The sequence below is a fragment of the Pseudophryne corroboree genome, chromosome 10 (assembly GCF_028390025.1).
Source record: "Pseudophryne corroboree isolate aPseCor3 chromosome 10, aPseCor3.hap2, whole genome shotgun sequence".
In the NCBI taxonomy this organism is placed as follows: domain Eukaryota; kingdom Metazoa; phylum Chordata; class Amphibia; order Anura; family Myobatrachidae; genus Pseudophryne; species Pseudophryne corroboree.
The window spans coordinates 19,210,984-19,231,570 of NC_086453.1; the positions used below are offsets into that span (position 1 = coordinate 19,210,984).

At 47.1% G+C, this 20,587-nt stretch overlaps 1 protein-coding gene across 2 annotated transcripts in view; it reads right to left on the minus strand.

Moving 5' to 3' along the window:
- Positions 1–26: 26 nt before the first annotated feature.
- APLP1 (amyloid beta precursor like protein 1) overlaps positions 27–20,587 on the minus strand; it is a 78,087-nt gene continuing 57,526 nt past the window's right edge. Inside the window, exons 2-17 of one of the 2 annotated variants that reach the window (XM_063942198.1) lie at positions 18,014–18,163; positions 16,443–16,572; positions 15,553–15,665; positions 15,035–15,207; positions 14,459–14,631; positions 13,818–13,939; positions 13,476–13,550; positions 8,788–8,946; positions 8,214–8,342; positions 7,921–8,020; positions 6,600–6,734; positions 6,448–6,471; positions 6,233–6,303; positions 5,508–5,567; positions 4,128–4,271; positions 27–2,279 (exon numbers count right to left, since the gene is read on the minus strand). In XM_063942198.1, coding sequence (XP_063798268.1) covers positions 2,181–2,279; positions 4,128–4,271; positions 5,508–5,567; positions 6,233–6,303; positions 6,448–6,471; positions 6,600–6,734; positions 7,921–8,020; positions 8,214–8,342; positions 8,788–8,946; positions 13,476–13,550; positions 13,818–13,939; positions 14,459–14,631; positions 15,035–15,207; positions 15,553–15,665; positions 16,443–16,572; positions 18,014–18,163 — 1,857 coding nt within the window. In that variant the 3' untranslated portion in view covers positions 27–2,180. The remainder of the gene's footprint in view (positions 2,280–4,127; positions 4,272–5,507; positions 5,568–6,232; positions 6,304–6,447; positions 6,472–6,599; positions 6,735–7,920; positions 8,021–8,213; positions 8,343–8,787; positions 8,947–13,475; positions 13,551–13,817; positions 13,940–14,458; positions 14,632–15,034; positions 15,208–15,552; positions 15,666–16,442; positions 16,573–18,013; positions 18,164–20,587) is intronic. The other variant, XM_063942199.1, reaches the window with a different exon arrangement.

The following is a 20,587-nucleotide window of genomic DNA, read 5'->3' on the forward strand; positions in this document are numbered from 1 at the left end:
TTCTCAGCGACTCTTTATTCTGGACATTCTTTAAGTTAATATTTATTGATGATGACAATTTAAAATACAACATCATTTTATTATGATTCTATCCAGCAGTCCTGTCTGCAAACGCAGTGCCCACCCGGACTACACAGCGTGTGACGTACAGGTGACTCCCCCCTCCCCCCCCCCCCCACCCACCACACAGTGTTCCTGGAAATTGTAATTATAAAATGTTAACAAGTACAGTAATGGACATGCACTGTTTCTCATCTAATCACAGGCATCAGTTCTCCGTGTAGAGCCGCGGAAGTCTACGTCATCGGACGCGCAGTAACTCGGGATCCGTTTATCACGTGTGCTGCAGTGCCGATGCATGATAATAAAACTGGGGTTAGGGTTTAGGTGTGCCCTTAAACTACAAACACGCTCTACGCCGCTGCCTAGTATGCGTGATAAAAAGCCCGACCATTAGTAACCGGGGTTAGAAAACACGAGTGACAGGAAAATTGCGGCCTGCAGTCGCGCCGTGGGTTCTCCGGCCTGCTTATTACGCTGATGCTTAAACCACTTTGGGGTAAATGTACTTAAGCGTCTAAAACAGATAATTGGTGATGTTATTCATAGCGACCAATCAGATGCTGTCTATCATTTTCTAAAAGGCAATAGAGAAATGATAGACAGCATCTGATTGGTTGCTAAGGGCAGCATCACCAATTCTCTGTTTTCGAAGCTTTGGTAAATTTCCCCCCTTAGACTTCTAAAAACTAAGCAATACGGAGCGATGTCTTCCGTTTTGGATATGGCCCTGTCTCTGGAGAAAGGAATGCGGTTATTTTTTGGGGGAGGTGGGTGAGTAAAAGAAATGGCAAAATAAAAAAAAACAAATAAAAAGCATTTTGCGTCTGATCTAAAACACTTATGTACACACGTGTATATACAACAGACCTCTCCCGTACACGTGGCTCTCTAGGGATGGGGCCAGTGCGGTCCATGATGTGCGATGAAGTGTCGGACACGGCGGTAAGTTTCAGGCGGGGAATAAAGTGCCACGGCTTCTGTAGGTGTGAATCACCGGCCTTATCTCTCGTCCTTTGTCCCTTCATGTTTAATATTAATGTACGCCTATCACCCTCAACAATTCCATGAACCCTGACTAATATCATTCCTCTCAGTTGTGGCCAATTCGTGGCCCCTTTAAGGGTGGCGGGCCACATACAGAATTGGGGGGTTTGCGTGCAGGGATGTATGTCGCCCCAATTTAGACTGTATATTCTTTGGAATATTACCCACCTGTTCAGTAATTTATGAACCGCTTTTCATGAATGCTATCTAGGCTTAAACAAGATGGCTGCCTGCGCGCTACACAGGTGGTGTGAGCATTTAAAATCCAAACCCACCTAACAGGCCAGGCTCAAGGATTGCCTTAACTTTGCTCTGGTAATGTAATGACATTGGTCGATCCAGTACATAAAATAAAATCGTGTTGTTAAAAAGGAAATCTGGATCTGTTCAGAACGCTCGAGGAGAGGACTCTTTGCCGCCGGTAGATTGGAAGGGGTTCGTGGGGGTTATAGATCAGATGTTATTTGTAAGTCGGGGGGAGGTAAGGGGTAAGACTGGTGGTCGGCAACTGCCGCCAACCAGAGCGCGTCGTTAATAAGAAATAAATTATAAAGCAGCAGATAGTGGTTGTGTGACAGAGCTGGACGCGGTCAGTATATATTAAATCCCCTCTTGTTGCTGGTTTTTCTGCAGTATGAGAATGTCATTAGCAGGGGTGGGGGAGGGGGCGGCTGTTACATTACAAGGCGAATTCCAGTTGGGAGATATCCCGCTACAATAGGTTAATGCTGTATGGTCTCTTTTCCCTTCTAAGTCATAAATAATTTAAGTGCATTTCCAGGGGAGAGAGACTAAAACTTTAACCTGTTGTGTCCCACGTATGACCCTTACCCTACTGTTGGGTAACCTTTAATCTTGATCCCAGATGAGACGTGGTTCTTGTGTGTAGCTCAAAGGAAGGGGGAGGGGGGGGGATCAAATATTCTTCTTGGACGTTTTGGTCGCTCCCTTTTAGTAAATATTCCCTGTATGTTCGTATCCCCACCCCCAACCCATATTGTACCTCCCCCAAATTAAAGTCTCTCCCCTGTACCCAAAATAAATGGACCCGCCAACTCCCCCCAGACTGGCGCTCAGTTGTTCTCTTCCAGGTATCTGTAGGTTGGATTCTCGTATCCCTGGTTCTGCATCTTGCTCAGGTGTTTGTCCTCTGGGTTCCTGGAAGCTTCCACCTGCAGGAAGAAGAGGTGGGGTGGGGTGGGGTGTGACAAAGCATAAGGTATGAGAGTAGAGCTAAGTAGACAATTAGGACCCCTCCACCCCCACACACCCTTCCCTCACCGATGATGAACTGCGCTACCTACCCTTTCCTCGTTCCTACCAATGGTACAGATTTTTGGACCTTTAATGGGATGCAGCTTTTGTGAAAATAGGTGGAGCTTCACTGGAATGTAGTAAATGGAGGTGGGGCTAATATCTCACAGGTTTTGTAAATGTCTGGAAGGTTTTTAGACACTGACCACTACTGTAGGTGGCGCTTGAAGGAGCCAACATTTCTGCCCACAGCCTTCCTGAGGTGGCGAGCAGAAATTTGCAAAAAGTGTCCAATTTGGCCGCCAAAATGGAACGTTTCACGTTGTGGGCACTATTTTAGCTGGGTTTAGGCACTTTGCGTGGCTAGAACCGATGCTTTTGGGCACTTAAAAAGTAACGGGAGCCCAATCAGACCAACAATTGAATTGCTTTGATGGGCGCCCAATATTATTGGCCGCTGCCCAACAACACTGGCCTAGAGCATTAAGAGTTAATGCATTGCTACACATGGTCAATCTACAGGGAATGAGTATTACATATATTCAATAGATAATAATTGTAAATATTAAAAGCATAATAGGTAGATGTTTATTACAATTAAATTAATGTAATTCTTTACAGATAACATTACTATATAGGTTTGTGACTCACTAGGCATATATTTACTATATTAACAGCAATTCGGGGTATCCTATTAGCTGCAATATCACGGTTTTGCGATAATTCTGTATCCTGTTAGTGGCGATAAGTCTCCATAGGGTTTATCGCAGATTTCTATTCACCACCTCTGAGCGAGGGATAAATTATGTAAAATCCTTATTTTAAGCTAAAAATGTCGGGATTTGGTTCAGAACCCCTGGGACACCCCCTGAATGTCTAATTAGGCACTTATATGTTTTTAATTATTTTAAATTGGCCAATAATTACGTCATTTTTGGGGGTAAAAAAAAAAAAAGCAAAGTAATGGAAATTGGGGTGTAAGGTATGGGGCATGTATATTGGGGTGCTTTATGAGTGGGACAAGTGTTTTTAGGGTTGCAGGTGGGAGTAATTGGTCTGTTTCCACGTTTTTATTTTTAAAGTCCCCTAAAATGACCCAAATACATACCCATTTTTATGTACCCCAAGTTTAATAAGAGCACTCATTTTGCTGAAAAAAATAGCTTTCTATCATTTTTTTTCCACATTTAAAGAAAATGCATATAACAGCCATTTTCCCCGTTTTCTGTTGCGTTTTTTTGGGGGTCCAGGCACATTTCCCAACTTTTTCCTATGCTTTTGTTGGCTAGAATTATCGCGTGCAATAAACGGGAACACGCAGGGTGCGATAATGTGATTTTAGTGGAGATAGATGCGATAACATTTGCCGCCATCATGGATTGCGTTATCGCGGCTATTTGGAAACCCCCCTTGGTTGGCAGACTCTTTATATAGTTGGTATCAGACAGTAATATTTATTTGTACATTAAAATTAAGGGTAGAATCCATGATTTTAATTAAAAGCGCTTCATTGTGGCATCTCATTGCGGTGAACTTGTCGTGGCTGACAGATGCGCGGTAATTGCTGTGCAGTGCAACCCTGTCCAATGAACTGTTCCTAACATGGTACAGAGAGCAAGGGTGTGCTGTAACCCAAAGCCACCAATCACGTGACAGCTTTCATTACAGTGGCTACACCAGATTTCTAACAGCTGACATCCGATTGGTTGCTATGGGTTACAGTGCACCATTTCTCTTTGCGCTGTGCTATCTGATAGACATCTCACCTCTATTATTCCATGACTGATGGTCCCATAGGGCTTGCGTCGGATGAGTAGGAGGCTGATGATTATAACCATAGCCACGGCAACCGCCACCACCAGCAGACCAATCAGAGCTCCTCGGTTAAACGTCACCAGGGTGTCCGGTTCCTGCGGGACGAATCCTTAATGTATTATTGCTATAATATAGCCTGGCAGTGACGGTATCATCGTCACAAGTTACTGCAATTAGTGTCTGCTTTGTGCCAGTCAGAAGCCCTAATTTCCATACAGTGCCAGACCCCCCTGAACCCCTTTTCCTGCAAGCAGTAAAACCCCAGGGTCTCTGGAAATGTAGAGAGACTCATCAAATTGTACAAGTGGGCGTATCAAATAAAGCAACTTCTATTCTAAATAAAGTAATCCTGAAATTAATTGAATCTGTGACCAGAATTAAATACCCTCTTTCGTCACGCCGTCCGTCGTGTTCTCAGTGGTTAGCAAAAATGACAAAATTATTGCAAATGTCTTAACAATTGCACCTGACGACAAACGTCAGTTTACATCTGACTTCACACTGATTTCCTGACACCCCTTCCCAGGGCTGCCATGGGGGGGGGGGGAGGGAGGGACTGCCAGGATTGGAGTCCCAGATCCTGAGGGGTCCCGGCCGCAGATCAAATACAGACAGCCAGCCATGGAGAGACCGCTGCTTTATTTAGAATTTGGCGCATCTGCAAACCAATCGCAGCATGCGGATCCACAGCCAAGCAGGTGCGGCCGCAGCACACAATTATGGCAAATCAATGATATGTGTGCATTCAGAACCAAAATATTCTTTGGTGTTTGTTTTAGATAAATATGGTAGATTGACGTGTTATAATAACACCCAACCCCACAGCCCAAATTTTGACAATTCTTTTTTTTTTATTACTTTATACACCAATTGATGCCCCACCTCTGCTATAGCTCCACCCACATTATCCACAGCTCCGCCCATTCTTGGGGAAGGAGGGGGGGGGGGGGGTCAGCCCAGCCCAGCCTATTTTGTCAGTCCCAGACCCCACAATTTCTGATGGTAGCCCCGCCCCATCCTCTCCAGGTATTAATGTTATTTTTAACATACTGCCATACGGCATGACAACAAGTCAGTAAGAAAATTACAGTTGTCAGTAAATTTGTTACAAGTGAAATAGGATCACAGGCGCTTAGACCTTTACTCGTGTTGTTTGTGTCTGTGATGAGGAATCCCTACAGGCTGTCTTACATAAAAAGAGCTATTAGTAACATAAACAGACACATGGATCTACAGTATTAGTGATGATTTTTTTCCTAAGCAGTGCCTGTTGCCTTACTTTACTGTGGTAGGACACGGCAGTCATTAGTAATTGTTATATATGGACTCACCAGTTCATCACGTTGGATATCTTCTGACTGGTAGTGTACTTGTTTCACTGATCCATTATCCTAAACACAAGAGGACACCCTCAAGTTACCTTTTACAGAATATATATATATATATATATATATATTTGAAACTAAAGTATCCCTGCTTAGAGCAGTTTGGAGCAAGTTCTAAGGTTCCTAATGTTGAGAAATTTAGACAACAGGCACTACAATAGGATGTGCTATCGCTTTATTGAAAAATTATTCATTACAAATTTTGTCCACCAGGTGGCGCCGTGGCAGTACAAATCACTTGAAGTTCCTAAGGCAACACTTTACATATCACCCGCCCCTACTTTCAGACATCCTGCCCCATCACCGTATCCAGAAAGATCTCTTACAGTACCCTTTAAGATCTGAAAACAAACATTACTGCTATTTCACCTGACATGTTACGTTAGCATAAAGAATGATTTTCTTCTAGTGGAAACTGTTGTTGACCACAATGGAGGACACATTGAGCAATTGTAGCACTCTTCCAGTGATTTGTAGCACTACCTGCTGTCAATTTGTGACAAATCATTTTTTTCTTCAATGAATGGCTAGCACATCCTCTGAAGTGCCTGTTATTCAAATGTATCTTCATTACAAGCCTTGGAGCTTGGTCCGGAATGCTCAAGCAGGGATACTTTAATTTTAACCGCCCTGTACATATCCTACAATTAAAAACATGAAGACAATTCTACCTTCTGTCCAGGGAAAGTAATTGTCCTCTCGCTAGGGGGCAAATCTGAGTACATGTCCCAGACTGCTGAGCCTGTAGGAAAGACAGAAAGACCTCGTCATGACAGCTAGGGGTCAATAGGCAGGTACAGGGCCGCCCCAACGGGCAACAGACAAAAGGCACAAGGCTGAAGTTCCAGGAGAAAATTAAAGACAGAAGCAGAAGCCATTCACTAACCTTTCCTTTCTATCTGCTGGGAGTCTGTTGAGGCATCCAAAAGCAAAGGTAAGAGACAGCAAGGAAGACCGAGAGAGACAGAAAACACTCGTAAGAGACAGGCAAGAGAAGAGGATTTGAAAGGGAGACTTATCAGGCTTCAGGGACCTCACCCTCTCCTTGAGATGTCTCGGCAGAGGATTGGGGCGGCACTCTAATCTCAGGGTAGTCTGTGTCTTCACTCAGCTTCTTCTGTGTTGAGCTGAGGAGGTCTCCGGCTCCCACCCACTCCGTGTGCAGCCAGCTCTCTGCAAAGTGCCAACAGCCTGTATTACCATCCCCTCCATCATTACTGTTATGCCCAACTGTCACTCGACTGATTTCCCAAAGTTGGTGTCATATTCAATGGACGTAGTCAGTGTTGGACTGGGGCATGAAGGGGCCACCGGGGGAATGTGGTTATAGGGGCCCATACTTAGGGGTGTGGCCAGCCTACAAAGGGGGTGTGGCCAGCCTCCACAGAGGATTGAAATACACAATAGTTTAGTGCAGTGAAATGAAAACATATCTACCATGTATAATACACAGTCTGGAACCTGATCCCTAGAGGAAGGAGTGGGCCCTCATACAGTGGGGCCTACCGGTGGTTTCCCTGGTACCCCTGTGGGCCAGTCCACCCTAGACGTAGTCTATAAAAGTAGTGGAATCTGAGAAAGTCTTCTTTACACCAAATTCTATTAATAAATCCTTATTTACAATGTAAAAATATATATTTTTTAGTCCTTTCGTTTTTTCTTTCAGTGTTTTCTAATCAAAATAGATAAGTTTAAAATAATTTTCTATTGTCTTCATAAAGAATCATTTCCTCCATTTTTAGTATGTAACACAAAAAAAATTATAATTATTTGCATAAAAAAATGAAAAAGTGAAGATACTGTATAAAGTTACAGAGTTTCGAAAGACCTAAAGACAATTTTAGGCAAAACTGCCATTGCTCTTCATGTTCTGGAATATACCCCTAGAATCAGAGCTGGTGCAGGATACCTGTATGCCCTAGATTCCGCCCTCTGCTCCCCCAACCTGGTTAGAAGCTTCTGGTTGCTGCCCGCCATGTCAGCGGCTTAGTAGATAAGTACACATTATGTCACGCATTCAGTGCTTTCAGCACATGCTAAACTCTGGCGCCCTTGTGTGCCAATGTTTGGGACCCACGTCCACCAACTACACCGTGAGTGGGGAAAGGAAGCACCAGAGGAGCAGGCAGTTGGCAGCCGGGTACATACAGTGGGGTGCCTCTCCAGCAAGCTATACCTGGGTGGCAGGGTGTGTCACCAGGCTGCTTTCGGGGTAGCGACCATGTTGTCCCTTGGCCTTGGGTCACCTAGCCCTTGTTAATGCCCTGCCACCTAGGATTACATAGTGGTAGCACCGGCCCTCCTGTCTTTAAGGAAAGGTTTAATATGTATATTGAGAAGGTGGAGGGTGGGTACACACCGATCTGGTCACGTAGCTCCGGAGACAGCTGGGGGTTCCGATACAGCAGTGACAGAGATTGGTTCACTCGTTCTTCAATGACACGCAGGTGGGTTAAAACCTGAAAAAGAGACAGCCAAATAACAGATATATGAGACAAAGAGAGAGACAGAGAGACATAGGACCAAAGGTCTGATCACGGAGACTTAGGAAAGAGAATGCCAGATCATAAAGACAGAAGGTCCGATCACAGAGACTGCCAGACAGATCACATCCCAAAGATGTCATTCAGCGAAGTAGGGCAGTGGAATTACCTGGAACTGGATGGTCTCGGCTCTGTCCGGTTCTGCGCTGCTCACGTGCTGATAGTGGCGCACTGTATGGCGCTGGTCCCGCTGCTCAGCATGTATGTATCTCTTCAGGGCCAGAAGAACTCGTTCTGGCTGCTCAGACAAGAGAAGAAGACCTGTTATACAGAATGCTTTTATTTTTCTACCTACAACTTTTTCCTTCTCACTCACTCTGGTAACCTGCATGTGGCCGGCCGCGCACCCCCGGTAGTTGCGTTACATAGAATTGCACTTTTTTGTCTTTTGATAGACAAGACACAAATATATATAATATAAAAAAAACTGGATAGTTAAATAGTAAAAAATTGGAATCACAGCCCTTTGGATACAGCCCCCAAAAAAGTAATGACAAAATGATTGTGCTGTATTGCATTTCCATGCATACCAACTGTCAGAGCTGATAGCCAGTTCTGAAGTTACCCCCTAACTGCTGTCATATTTCTATGAAAGTCCATCCCGCATCTTCATGTGATATAAAATTTTACATAATTTCTTCTTTAAGGATTAAAAAAAAAGACTGAAGGGGGGAGTGGCTTACATCTAAGGGCGGGGTCTGTACGCTTGCCAAGTAGTTCTCCAGTGCCGCCCTGCGGTTATCATTGAGCGCTGCAACCACACGTCCCAGGTGCGTTTCCACCAGACGTTGCCGCTGAGCGGAAATCTGACTCTCCAGGGTCTGCAAGATGGACTGGAAGTGCTGGAGAAGGAACAACGGAAGGAGTCAGGGCTGGAAATAAGAGTGGCACCTTACGGACCACTAAATGTAAAACAGAATTTAACTTACTTAATTAAGGCCTCGGGTAACCGACAAACACAACCATTATAAAAATATATATTGTAATCATATGGAATAGAATACATAGAAACATGAAACTATCACTGCTCAATATGGCTGATACTCATCAATAGTGATCCAATATCAAAACTAGTGTTCTGTGAAAGTGGACAAACTTCTACATATACATTTGTGAAGGCAAAATCATCTCTCTTTATACTGGGTCCACTTCTATCTTATATCAGGTGTCTTTGGGGGTCATTTCGACTTGATCGTAGCTGTGCTAAATTTAGCACAGCTACGAACTTCTTCCCTGACATGCGGGGGGGACGCCCAGCACAGGGCTAGTCCGCCCCGCATGTCAGTCCGGCCCCCCCCCCCCCGCAGAAGTGCAAAGGCATCGCACAGCGGCGATGCCTTTGCACTTCAAGAGTAGCTCCCGGCCAGCGCAGCTTTAGCGTGCTGGCCGGGAGCTACTCATCGCTCCCCGGCCCGCAGCGGCTACGTGTGACGTCACGCAGCCACTGCGGCCTGCTCCCCGTTCGGTACGGCCATGCCTGCGTTCCAAACGCCGTCGTTCCGCCCCCTCCCACCCAGCGATCGCCTTTGCCTGTCCATCAGGCAGAGGCGATCACATCCCTGCTATGGCCTTCGGCCATCTGGCATACGCCGGCGCACTACGGCGACGGCGCTTGCGCAGCAGGGACCCGTTCGCTCTGCTGCGTTAAAACGCAGCAAGCGAACGGGTCAGAATGACCCCTTTACTTGTTGTGCCAGATAGTCGGATTGCAGTAGCAGTCATTCCCAGTTGTGCCACTAGGGGCAGCGGAACATATGCCTGTTTGGTTGGCATCACTGATGTGAATGGTATACCAGCAATGGTACAATAAGATCACAGCTAAGGGTTAGTCACGCACTCTGTGCCACGGTCTGCTGTGAGTAAAAGGCACTAATTAACATTTTCCACTCAGTGCAGCATTTGGCCAGTGGGCTGACATGACACACTCACCGATGCACTCCGCGTGCCGCCTACTCTAAGCATTTGCTTTCCAGCTACCGGTTATCATGAACGCTGCTGCCTGCAGACTTGTCATCTAATCTACAGATCCATTGCTCCTCCAGCTTTATAGTCAGCCTACGATTCCGTGTGTCTCACCAGGCTGTACCCAACAAAAACGGGTTAATATGCCCTTCAGCGGAGAGAAGCAGTCCGTGACTCTTGCTGGGGATGTGCGTGAATAATTGACATTCAGACTGTCAACATGAATGTTATTTAAAATTTCGACATTATCCTTTATATTTAATCACACATTTCTTAATTATACCGAGAACGTTCAGTCAGAACCTCCTTTAATTAATGCACACACTTCTTAACTTACCAGTCATAACCAGGACCGTCAGTCACATCCTCCTTTATTTAAAGCACACATTTCAAAATACAGTCATACCCGGGAATCAAACCCATGACCTTGCATATTGCAGTCAGACACCTTGCTCATGTACCCTATTTGCTCCTGTACGGAAAGCATGAGAATATTTTGAAACGTGTGCCTTAAACATAAGGAGTGTGTGACTGAAGGGGACCTAAGGGGGAGTTGGGGGAGCCCTGGACATCCCGGGGATTCAAGAGGAGGAATTTGCAGGTGAGAATGATTAAAACAGAAAATTGACAGCTGCCGTAGAACAGCGCCCCCCTGCCTTGCTGTGCCCTGTCTAGTGGCACATGTAGCACCCCCCCTAGTTACAGCCCTGACACTTGGAACCCATCTCTGCAGCTAAATCTACAGTGATCTGCTAGACAGGGGTCTGATGAGCTGGTTCATGTCCTGCTACTGGAGTCTCCTCGGTGAGAACGAGTGCCGCTATGTATTAAAGTCCAGGGAGTGCGGGCTTGCAGACATTGGCATAACCCTGGAGCGGCCAGAGGGACGCTGGGCCCCTTCTGGGTATGGCGGGGCCAGCGATCAATTTTCTTAATCTATGAAAACAATGTAATGTTATTTTATCCAGACAGGTGCAATGTGCGGCCGCTCCCTTGGCACCTTATCCTAGCTCTAGGTGTCATTAACAGCTTCACTGGCGTTAAACACGGTATTAATAAACCGCGCCGCCACAAAGCCGATAAGTAACCCCTCAGATCATCTCCCTAATCAGCCGAGATAAGGAGTGGAGCTGGGCGGCTTATTCGGAGATGTGAAATCTCCTGCACCGTGTAACCATATACATCATTATACAACCTCCTCGCCCCTCACCCTGTCTGACCAGGAATTATTAGATCAAGCTTCACAGTATCACCTCTCGCTGCCTGCAATGCTATCTCCTGTGCTCATCAGTAACATGACCCCCGGGGGATGAAACGTAAGTGGCCGCTAAAAGCTATCCTTTTCCTCAGACAGCAGGGATGGGCGAGATAAATGACTTGTACGTCTGCCCTTCGTATATATTTTCATTGTTAATGGTTTGTGGGACCCTGGAGTATTCGGAACGCTGACGGAAAAAATATCCTTGTCGCTGCAAAAAGAAGGACGGCCCTTTGGGCCTTTATGCCTATTTCTGCAGTGCAGAGTGACCAATAAAGTTGTGGGAGAGGGGCTACCGGGGCCATCTTAACATTTGGGCATACTGGGCAGTGGCCACGGGCCCCACACTTCTAGGGGCCTTCGAGCAGGTGTGGGTGGTGATCACACAATCAGAGTGGCAAGGCAGCATTCTCTACCTGCCCCTCCGAGCCTGCAGCCAGACAGTGAATGGCTGTTGGCATGCTGACTGGTGGATGGCTGGAGCTATCCAGCAATCAGAGTGTAGCATTCTCTACCTGCCTCCCTGCCTGCAGCCAGACAGTGAGTGACTGTCAGCATGTTGATTGGTGGATGGTTGGAGCCAGGCCCGGCGCTACCCGCTCAGCGAAGGGATGCAGTGCAGGGAGGCGCTGGGACGGGAGAGGCGCTCCCCCTGCTCTGCATTCCTTCCCTGCTGCGCCGTCCTGTCCCCACTGCTGTGCCTGTATGACAGGCACTGGCAGCGGCGCTTGTAGCATTAAAATCCTCCTCCCTCCGCTCCCCTCCCCTCACCTGTGTGACAGGACAGCGCTGTGTATGGGACAAAAGGGGGCGGAGCTACACGGGACAGAAGGGGCGGTGCTAAACGGGACCGAAGGGGGCGGAGCTACACGGACCAGGCTGCTATAGTGTACAGACTCAGAGGGAGACTGGCTTAGGTAAGTGAAGGGTGAGAGGGAAGTGTGTGTGTGTGCGTTTATGTGTGCTTTAAGGACGCTACTACTACAGGGGGGGGCATTACGTGTAACGTCGCTACTAATGGGGGGGCCATTACGTGTAACAACGCTACTAATGGGGGGGCCATTACGTGTAACAACGCTACTAATGGGGGGGCCATTACGTGTAACAACGCTACTACTAGGGGGGTCATTACGTATGAGGACGATACTACTACTTGGGGGGGCATTATGTATAGGATGCTACTATTACTTGGGGGGCATTACATATAACAATACTACTACTACTTGGGGGGCCTTACGTATAAGGACCCAACTACTACTGGGGGTGCACTATGTATAAGGATGCTACTACTACTGGGGTGCATTACATATAAGGACGCTACTACTACTTGTGGGGCATTACGTATAAGATGAACAAGATTGTGCTACATTGTGGCGTAATTTTGAATGGGGGTACTATTGTGTGGCTATGCCCCTTACTTGTGAGACCACACCCCTTTTCCCAGTGCGCGCCAAAGGAATATGGGAGGGCGCAAATTTATAGTTTGCAGGGGAGCGCCGAACACCCTAGCACCGGCCCTGGTTGGAGCTATCCACCAATCAGAGTGTAGCATTCTCTACCTGCCTCCCAGCCTGCAGCCAGACAGTGAGTGCTTGTCAGCACGTTGATTGGCAGATGTCTGGAGCTATCCACCAATCACAGTGCTGACAGCCATTCACTGCATGGAAGTACGTGGAGAGACAACGCAGGACCGCAGGAGGGGCATGTTACGATATTCTTTAATTGGTTCCCATGAATGGGTGTGTAGGGGCCCCAGTGCATTGCTTTGCCCAGGGCCGACAAAGCTATTAGGACAGCACTGGGGGCTACAAGGATGTGACAAACCCATCCCGTACTATGGACGGAGATCATTGCCCATCCTCACTGTCAGCCATTGACACCCTTTATTCGAGCACAGGAAATGCTTCTTGTATTTCCAGCAGCGGCCGCTAGTATCAGCTCACGTAATGAAATTCATATACATCTTGGCTTTCCTCCTATTAATCTCTGGATAACACAGACACCCGGAAGCCTCCCCCGCCCCCACGCACTAGACGAGCAGCGATGAGCATAGTTAAGACTTTCCATTTATCATTCCCAAGGGAACGAGCCTTAACGTAACGCTGCATCTTCTTCTCATTAGAATTCTGCATTAGTCGCTGACTAATGTACCTCATTAAGGGCCTGGCGGTCAGACTTGGGTAGATTTTTGGCCTGGTTGTCTGCCTCCGCCCATTCCTTCATCACCTGGAAGACATCAGGTCATAAACGTCAAAGGCAGATGAAAAACAGATGAAAACTTTTTTTGCAAAAAAAAATGTTGTTGCAAAAACAAATGACCGTTGCTGATTAATAATAATAATAATAATAATAATAATAATAATAATAATAAATTATAATAAACACACATATATCATTTTATTCCAGTGACTCGGAGACAATAATCTTTTTGAGCTTTTGTTATGGTTCTGGAATAAAATCGTTTTGTACTGCAACACGGCGTTCTCTGCTCACCTCATTAATCTGTTTCATGCGCCTTTCCTCCAGTTCCATCTTTGCTCGCAGGAAGTTGGCGTGTTCAGATCCGTCCCGCGGGGACTCAAAGTAGATATCTACCCCATCGGTGGGGCGGGAAACTGCGGAACAAAGCAGAACTGTCGCGGTCAGGGAAATGATTGGGGTACAGAACAATTACTGGGGGGACGAGGTTACCCCTGATGAGAACTGCTCTGCGTAAGCCGGGGGAACAATCAAATGTGTGGTTAAAAAATTTTTTTTGGACACGAGCCGCTCCACACTTTTGTCTTAGGATGGGATAAGGTCAGGAAAGGTCAGATACAGCTTGTTCCGACTGGTGTGTAAGCGGATAGACGCCTGTTAGCGGACGCATCTCTTGTACCTTGTATAGGGCAAATGCAAGTACACTCTGCACTGACTCCTATGATATCCCCGGTTCCCAGGAAATTGATAGTGGGTTTTCCTCACAAAATGGCTGCCACCACTTTATGTAGCATACAGGTAGGTTTTAAGGGAACTCTGGTGCGGCCCGTTAGCTTTGTTTGCCCTGGTCGCCCTGCAACGCAGTATTAATGGCCGTCCCAGCACCGCAGTCTGTGGAAATATCTATTCAGTTGTAGGTTAAACGCGCGACTGACCTTTGACCTCTGGTGGAAGGGTGGGCGCGCTACTGGTTGTTTCGTCCTCGTAGCCACTTCTCACAAAATAATCGTCCCATATGGGTGGGTGCTGGTCTGGGGTGGCTTCGGCGGTGTCCTCTCCTCCGCCGTCTATGATGTCGACAGCGTCGTCTTCAATCTCCACGTCGTATCTGGGAGAAAGAGAATGTCAGTCAGCAGACCACGAGTCACTGACCCCCCCACCCCCCTTCCCTCTTCATGCCTGCCCATGTGACCCCTCAGAGATGGTGAAGTGTGCTTGGGTAGTTCTTGGCGTGAGAAGACTTTGGTGGAGGCCCGCAGAGGTTCTGATGTGGCAGTCAGTCATCAGGTCTGAATAAAGGGAAGAATGGCTGATCCAGCCATATAGTAGCTGTCCCCTAGAACAGGGTTGACGCTGGTGATCCCATAATTCCCTATAGGATCCACACTGTTATCAGATTTTCCCTGTGTGTCCTTACAATGGGAGTACCCAGCAATATATAGCGCCACAGGTCAGTATATGATGGCAGAGTGGTGAGTACAAGTGGTGACGGAACGCGGGAGCCCTCTTACCCTTTCTCTGTGTCCTGCGGCTGTATCTCAGTAACAGGGTGACCCTTTGTGGGCTCTGCCTGGTGGGGCGCACGGACAGGGCAGCACACGTACTCCACGCCGCGGAATCTGTCCGGACGGCAGGGCAACAGCATCCCGTAACTGTGCAGATCCAGGTCTTCGTTGGCGCAGGCCTGGGAAAGGAAAGACATTACTCATCTGAAAATCCTTTTCTAACTGGTAAAGATGTTCTTGCTGAAGCAACATGGGCACTCCTATGTGTGAGAGTAGTTGTATTGCTCAAAACATACTGCTTGCCGAAACCAAAAAAACATTCACTCTTTTCCTATTGCAGTTTGGCCACCAGGGGGTGCTGTTGCACTGAGGTTTACAAATAATATATTATACCTCAGTAAGCAGTATGGCAGCTCCCATTCAGTTTAATAAATGCAATATATGAGGGGAACGCAGGGACGCGGCCGTAATGAGCTAAATACCGCTTATTTCTAGTTTTATTCACAGAACATAGGCATTCTCACCGTGCGGGCTGTCTCGTGCCAGTGCTGGTAACTCTCGCACAGGTCCATCTGCTCCCGGTGGAGGAAGCGGCACTTGTCGGGTACCAGGAGAGCATCGCTGACGAATTCGTTCACTGCGAAAGACAGGCGCAGAAAGGTTCAGACACAATGCGACAATAAAGAGAAGGACATTGATAACAGCGCAGTTGGCACAGTGGTTGGGTGTGCTGCCTCACAGCCCTGAGGTCACGAGTTCAATTCCTGACCAATATATTATCTGTGTAGAGTTTGTATGTGCATGTACAGAGTTTGTATGTTCTCTCCATGATAGAGAATGATTGTAAGCTCCACTGGGGCAGGGACAGATGTGAATAAAGTGCAGTGTAATAAGAATACTCTTATTACTTCCAATCGACGAAAGTCACCAGGGCTGGAACGTCTTATATGCTGAAATAAACAATGTTCAAAAATCATATGGTGCAATTACACAGCTAGGGGGAAATGTATCAAATCTTCAAGAGAGATAAAGTACCAACCAATCAGCTTCTGCCATTTTACAGCCCATGCTAGAAAAATGACAGCCACGAGCTGATTGGTTGGTAGTTTATCTCTCTCCAAGATTTGATAAATCTCCCCCTAGTCTGAAGTAACCAGCCCGGTCCACGTCGGGAGCAGATCTGATTGGTGACGATCTGAGTCAGTGGGGCGCTCCCGTAGGATGATGACCTGTGAGGTGGGTGCGGATGTGGGGGCGCCGTGATTCTTGTCACCCAATTATTCTGCAGTGTTATTTAATGAACAAAACAAAAATGACAAAAAAAGTAAAATATAAAGATAATCGGGTAATGAGTAAGTTGTATGTATAGTGACGGTCAAAAGACCACCATGAAATTAGGATCCGTTGGGCTCACCCAGACACAGATACGGGACCACGATATGCAGGCGACGTTTGCACTCCGGCTTCTGTTTCTGACACCAGTTCGCCACCGTGACCGGCTGCGCGGCCTCCGTCACCCCCGTGATCTGCAGTTCAGGATACATCTACAGAGGGAAAGAAGACGACAGAACCGGCGGATAATCAGCCCCTGAGTTACCATTCCCTATCCGATACTTAGGCCCTCATTCCGAGTTGTTCGCTCTGTAAAAATCTTCGCATCGCAGCGATTTTCCGCTTAATGCGCATGCGCAATGTCCGCACTGCGACTGCGCCAAGTAAATTTGCTATGCAGTTAGGAATTTTACTCACAGCTTTTTCATCGTTCTGGCGATCGTAATGTGATTGACAGGAAATGGGTGTTACTGGGCGGAAACAGGACGTTTTATGGGCGTGTTGGAAAAAACGCTACCGTTTCCGGAAAAAACGCAGGATTGGCCGGAGAAACGGAGGAGTGTCTGGGCGAACGCTGGGTGTGTTTGTGACGTCAAACCAGGAACGACAAGCACTGAAATGATCGCAGATGCCGAGTAAGTCTGGAGCTACTCAGAAACTGCTACGAGGTGTGTAATCGCAATATTGCGAATACATCGATCGCAATTTTAAGATGCTAAGATTCACTCCCAGTAGGCGGCGGCTTAGCATGAGCAAATCTGCTAAAATCCGCTTGCGAGCGAACAACTCGGAATGAGGGCCTTAGTACAATACGAGGGGTTCACTAAGTTATAACGGTTCAATCCCGGATCAAAACCAAATCAGGCCGCTCAGTGGCAGGCTGGACGTGGCGCAGATTTTAGACCCAGTTCTTCTGGGTAAAGGTTCTCTTTTATCCCACCACCTGTATATTAGAGCCACAGGGTCCAACTATTCATTCTGTATGTTCTGGTCCTATCTGTAATATAGCGGAATCAGTGATAGGCTCCCTGGTATTCTGCAGGGGCCATGACAGAAGGCCAAGCCTTCACCAGGACCGTACATTACATGTAATATCACAAATAAGTTCAATGCATACAAGCAGGTCCGCCATCAGAAATTGTGGGGCCCAGGACTGATAAAAGGTGGGTGGAACTGTGGATGATGTGGGTGGAGCTACAGCGGGGGTGGGGCATCAATTGGTGCGTAAACTGGAGTCAGGTGTTATTATAACATGTAAATCTGTCATATTTATCTATAACAAACATCAAATCACATTTTGGTTCTAAACGCACACATATCATTGATCTATAATAAGTGCAGGGTCGGACTGGCCCGCAGCGGTACCAGGGAAACCACCGGTAGGCCCCACTGCCTGAGGGCCCACTCCTTCCTCTAGGGATCAGGTTCCAGACTGTGCACTTGTATTATACATGGTAGATATGTTGCATTACACTGCACTAGACTATTGTGTATTTCAAGCCTCTGTGGAGGCTGGCCACACCCCCTTTGTAGGCTGGCCACACCCCTAAGTATGGGCCCCTATCACTGCATTCCCCCGGCAGGCCCTTCATGCCCCAGTCCGACATTGAATAAGTGTCCCATCACTGAGGTAAACAATGCATTATTCCTTACCTGTCTGCAGTACTGCAAGATCTCCTCATTGCTCCCTGGGCAGCTGGGGGCGCCACGAGGGTCTGATACCCACTCCCCGCGCATTAGGTCCATGTGCAGGGGCACTCGGCCGCAGAAGAGCGCCAGCTGTGGTCGCCATGCTGTGAGACACTGGAGACATAGGGAAGGATAGATGTGCTTAATATACAATTATAGATACTTGTGCAATGTCAGGCGCTATGATGCAATTTGCTCTCTTATTATTAGCTACCTGATGTACATGGCATTCTCATCCAGCGGTGGAAATGGTATTAACACTGAGAGGAGCTATTTCTGTAGTAAATCTAGGTCACGCTAAACTGGCTGCATACAGTATGTCCGCACGTAGTGGGTCATTCCGAGTTGATCGCTTGCTAGCAGTTTTTAGCAGCCGTGCAAACGCTATGCCGCCTCCCACTGGGAGTGTATTTTAGCTTAGCAGAAGTGCGAACGAAAGGATCGCAGAGCGGCTACAAAATAATTTTGTGCAGTTTCAGAGTAGCTTCAGACCTACTCAGCGCTTGCGATCACTTCAGACTATTCAGTTCCTGTTTTGACGTCACGAACACGCCCTGCGTTCGCCCAGCCACGCCTGCGTTTTTCCTGGCACGCCTGCGTTTTTTCCGCACACTCCCTGAAAACGGCCAGTTGACACCCAGAAACGCCCTCTTCCTGTCAATCAATCTGCGGCCAGCAAGGCGACTGAAAAGCTTCGCTAGACCTTGTGTGAAACTACATTGTTCGTTGTAATAATACGACACGCGTGCGCATTGCGCCGCATACGCATGCGCAGAAGTGCCATTTTTTTTGCCTGAACGCTGCGCAGCGAACGAAAGCAGCTAGCGAACAACTTGGAATGACCCCCATAATGTCGATGCTCGGGCAATGTCAGTTTAGTGGAAGGAGAACTGTATCTTTTTGTCTTTTTCTTGAATTTCAGAAGAGCTCTGTTCAGTTATGAAAATCATTCAAATGTTTCTCAGCGCACACTGCCATATATGTGCGAGAGTCCACCCGTTGTGTAATGCTGCAATGCAGGAGGGGAGGAAGGGGGGGATTACATGAATGATCACGGCTGCATCCAGTCAGTAACCAGATGCAGGACGTTGCAGAATAGCCATTGATCACAGTCACGGGCATGAATCGACACCTTGTTTCTTAAATTATGTCCTGTCACGTTTCCAGAGTTAGCTACAACTTAATCCATTGAAAGCGCCTGTAGGAGAATATGTTTTAAGTAAAAAAATAATTTCCCTTTCAGTATATAGAAGTATAACGATTACCCGTCACATAATGCACGCACGGCAACATAACAGCAATCTAGATCAGCTCTCAGGGAAAATATAATAATTATGCAGATTAAAGGATTATATAAACATCTTGTTGGCCTAGTTTTTGCAACGGGAATCAACCATTATTTGGAAAGGGGATAAACTGCCTCTTACGTAACAGAAAACACAACGAGTAATTATACATTAATATCCCCTGGGGGCCGGCTGTGAGATAAATCATTGTTATTATTGTACATCCGTGTTAGTTGCCTTTCTCCAAATTATAAGTATAGTATAGATATATAATGTACTAGTAACTGCTCATGGTTGTAGACGGCGCTGACGCCATTTTCAGGCAGCGAGGTGTTGGCGTGCCGTCATTTCATAGAGAATGTCCAGTAACCCAGATGCTGAAGAAGTTGTGCATCCTATGGCATAAGGTGAATGACGCCGCGAAGGGCTACAGCCTTCAGTGCAACCAGAACATTGTATGGACGGCGTAGAGTGCGTGACGCTCAGGTGACGCAATGCTGGTAGGTTGGGTCGCTTGTTACGCAGCATCAATAGCTACTGGAATAATTCAACCTGCCAGTGCAAACAGAGCCAGCCCAATTCACACTGAGCTTATAAATATACGGTGTATAGGGACTCAGCAATTCTCAATTCATGGCAGCACAAGTATGAGCACGTCCAGATACTTCTCTCACTCTGGTTCCAGTCACAACAATGACACACTGACACTCGGGGTACAGGAACAATGACACACTGACACTCGGGGTACAGGAACAATGACACACTGACACTCAGGGTACCGGAATAATGACACACTGACACTCAGGGTACAGGAACAATGACACACTGACACTCGGGGTACAGGAACACTGACACACTGACACTCGGGGTACAGGAACACTGACACACTGACACTCGGAGTACAGGAACAATGACACACTGACACTCAGGGTACAGGAATAATGGCACACTGACACTCGGGGTACAGGAACAATGGCACACTGACACTCGGGGTACAGGAACACTGACACACTGACACTCGGAGTACAGGAACAATGACACACTGACACTCAGGGTACAGGAATAATGGCACACTGACACTCAGGGTACAGGAACAATGACACACTGACACTCGGGGTACAGGAACACTGACACACTGACACTCGGAGTACAGGAACAATGACACACTGACACTCAGGGTACAGGAACAATGACACACTGACACTCAGGGTACAGGAACAATGACACACTGACACTCAGGGTACAGGAACAA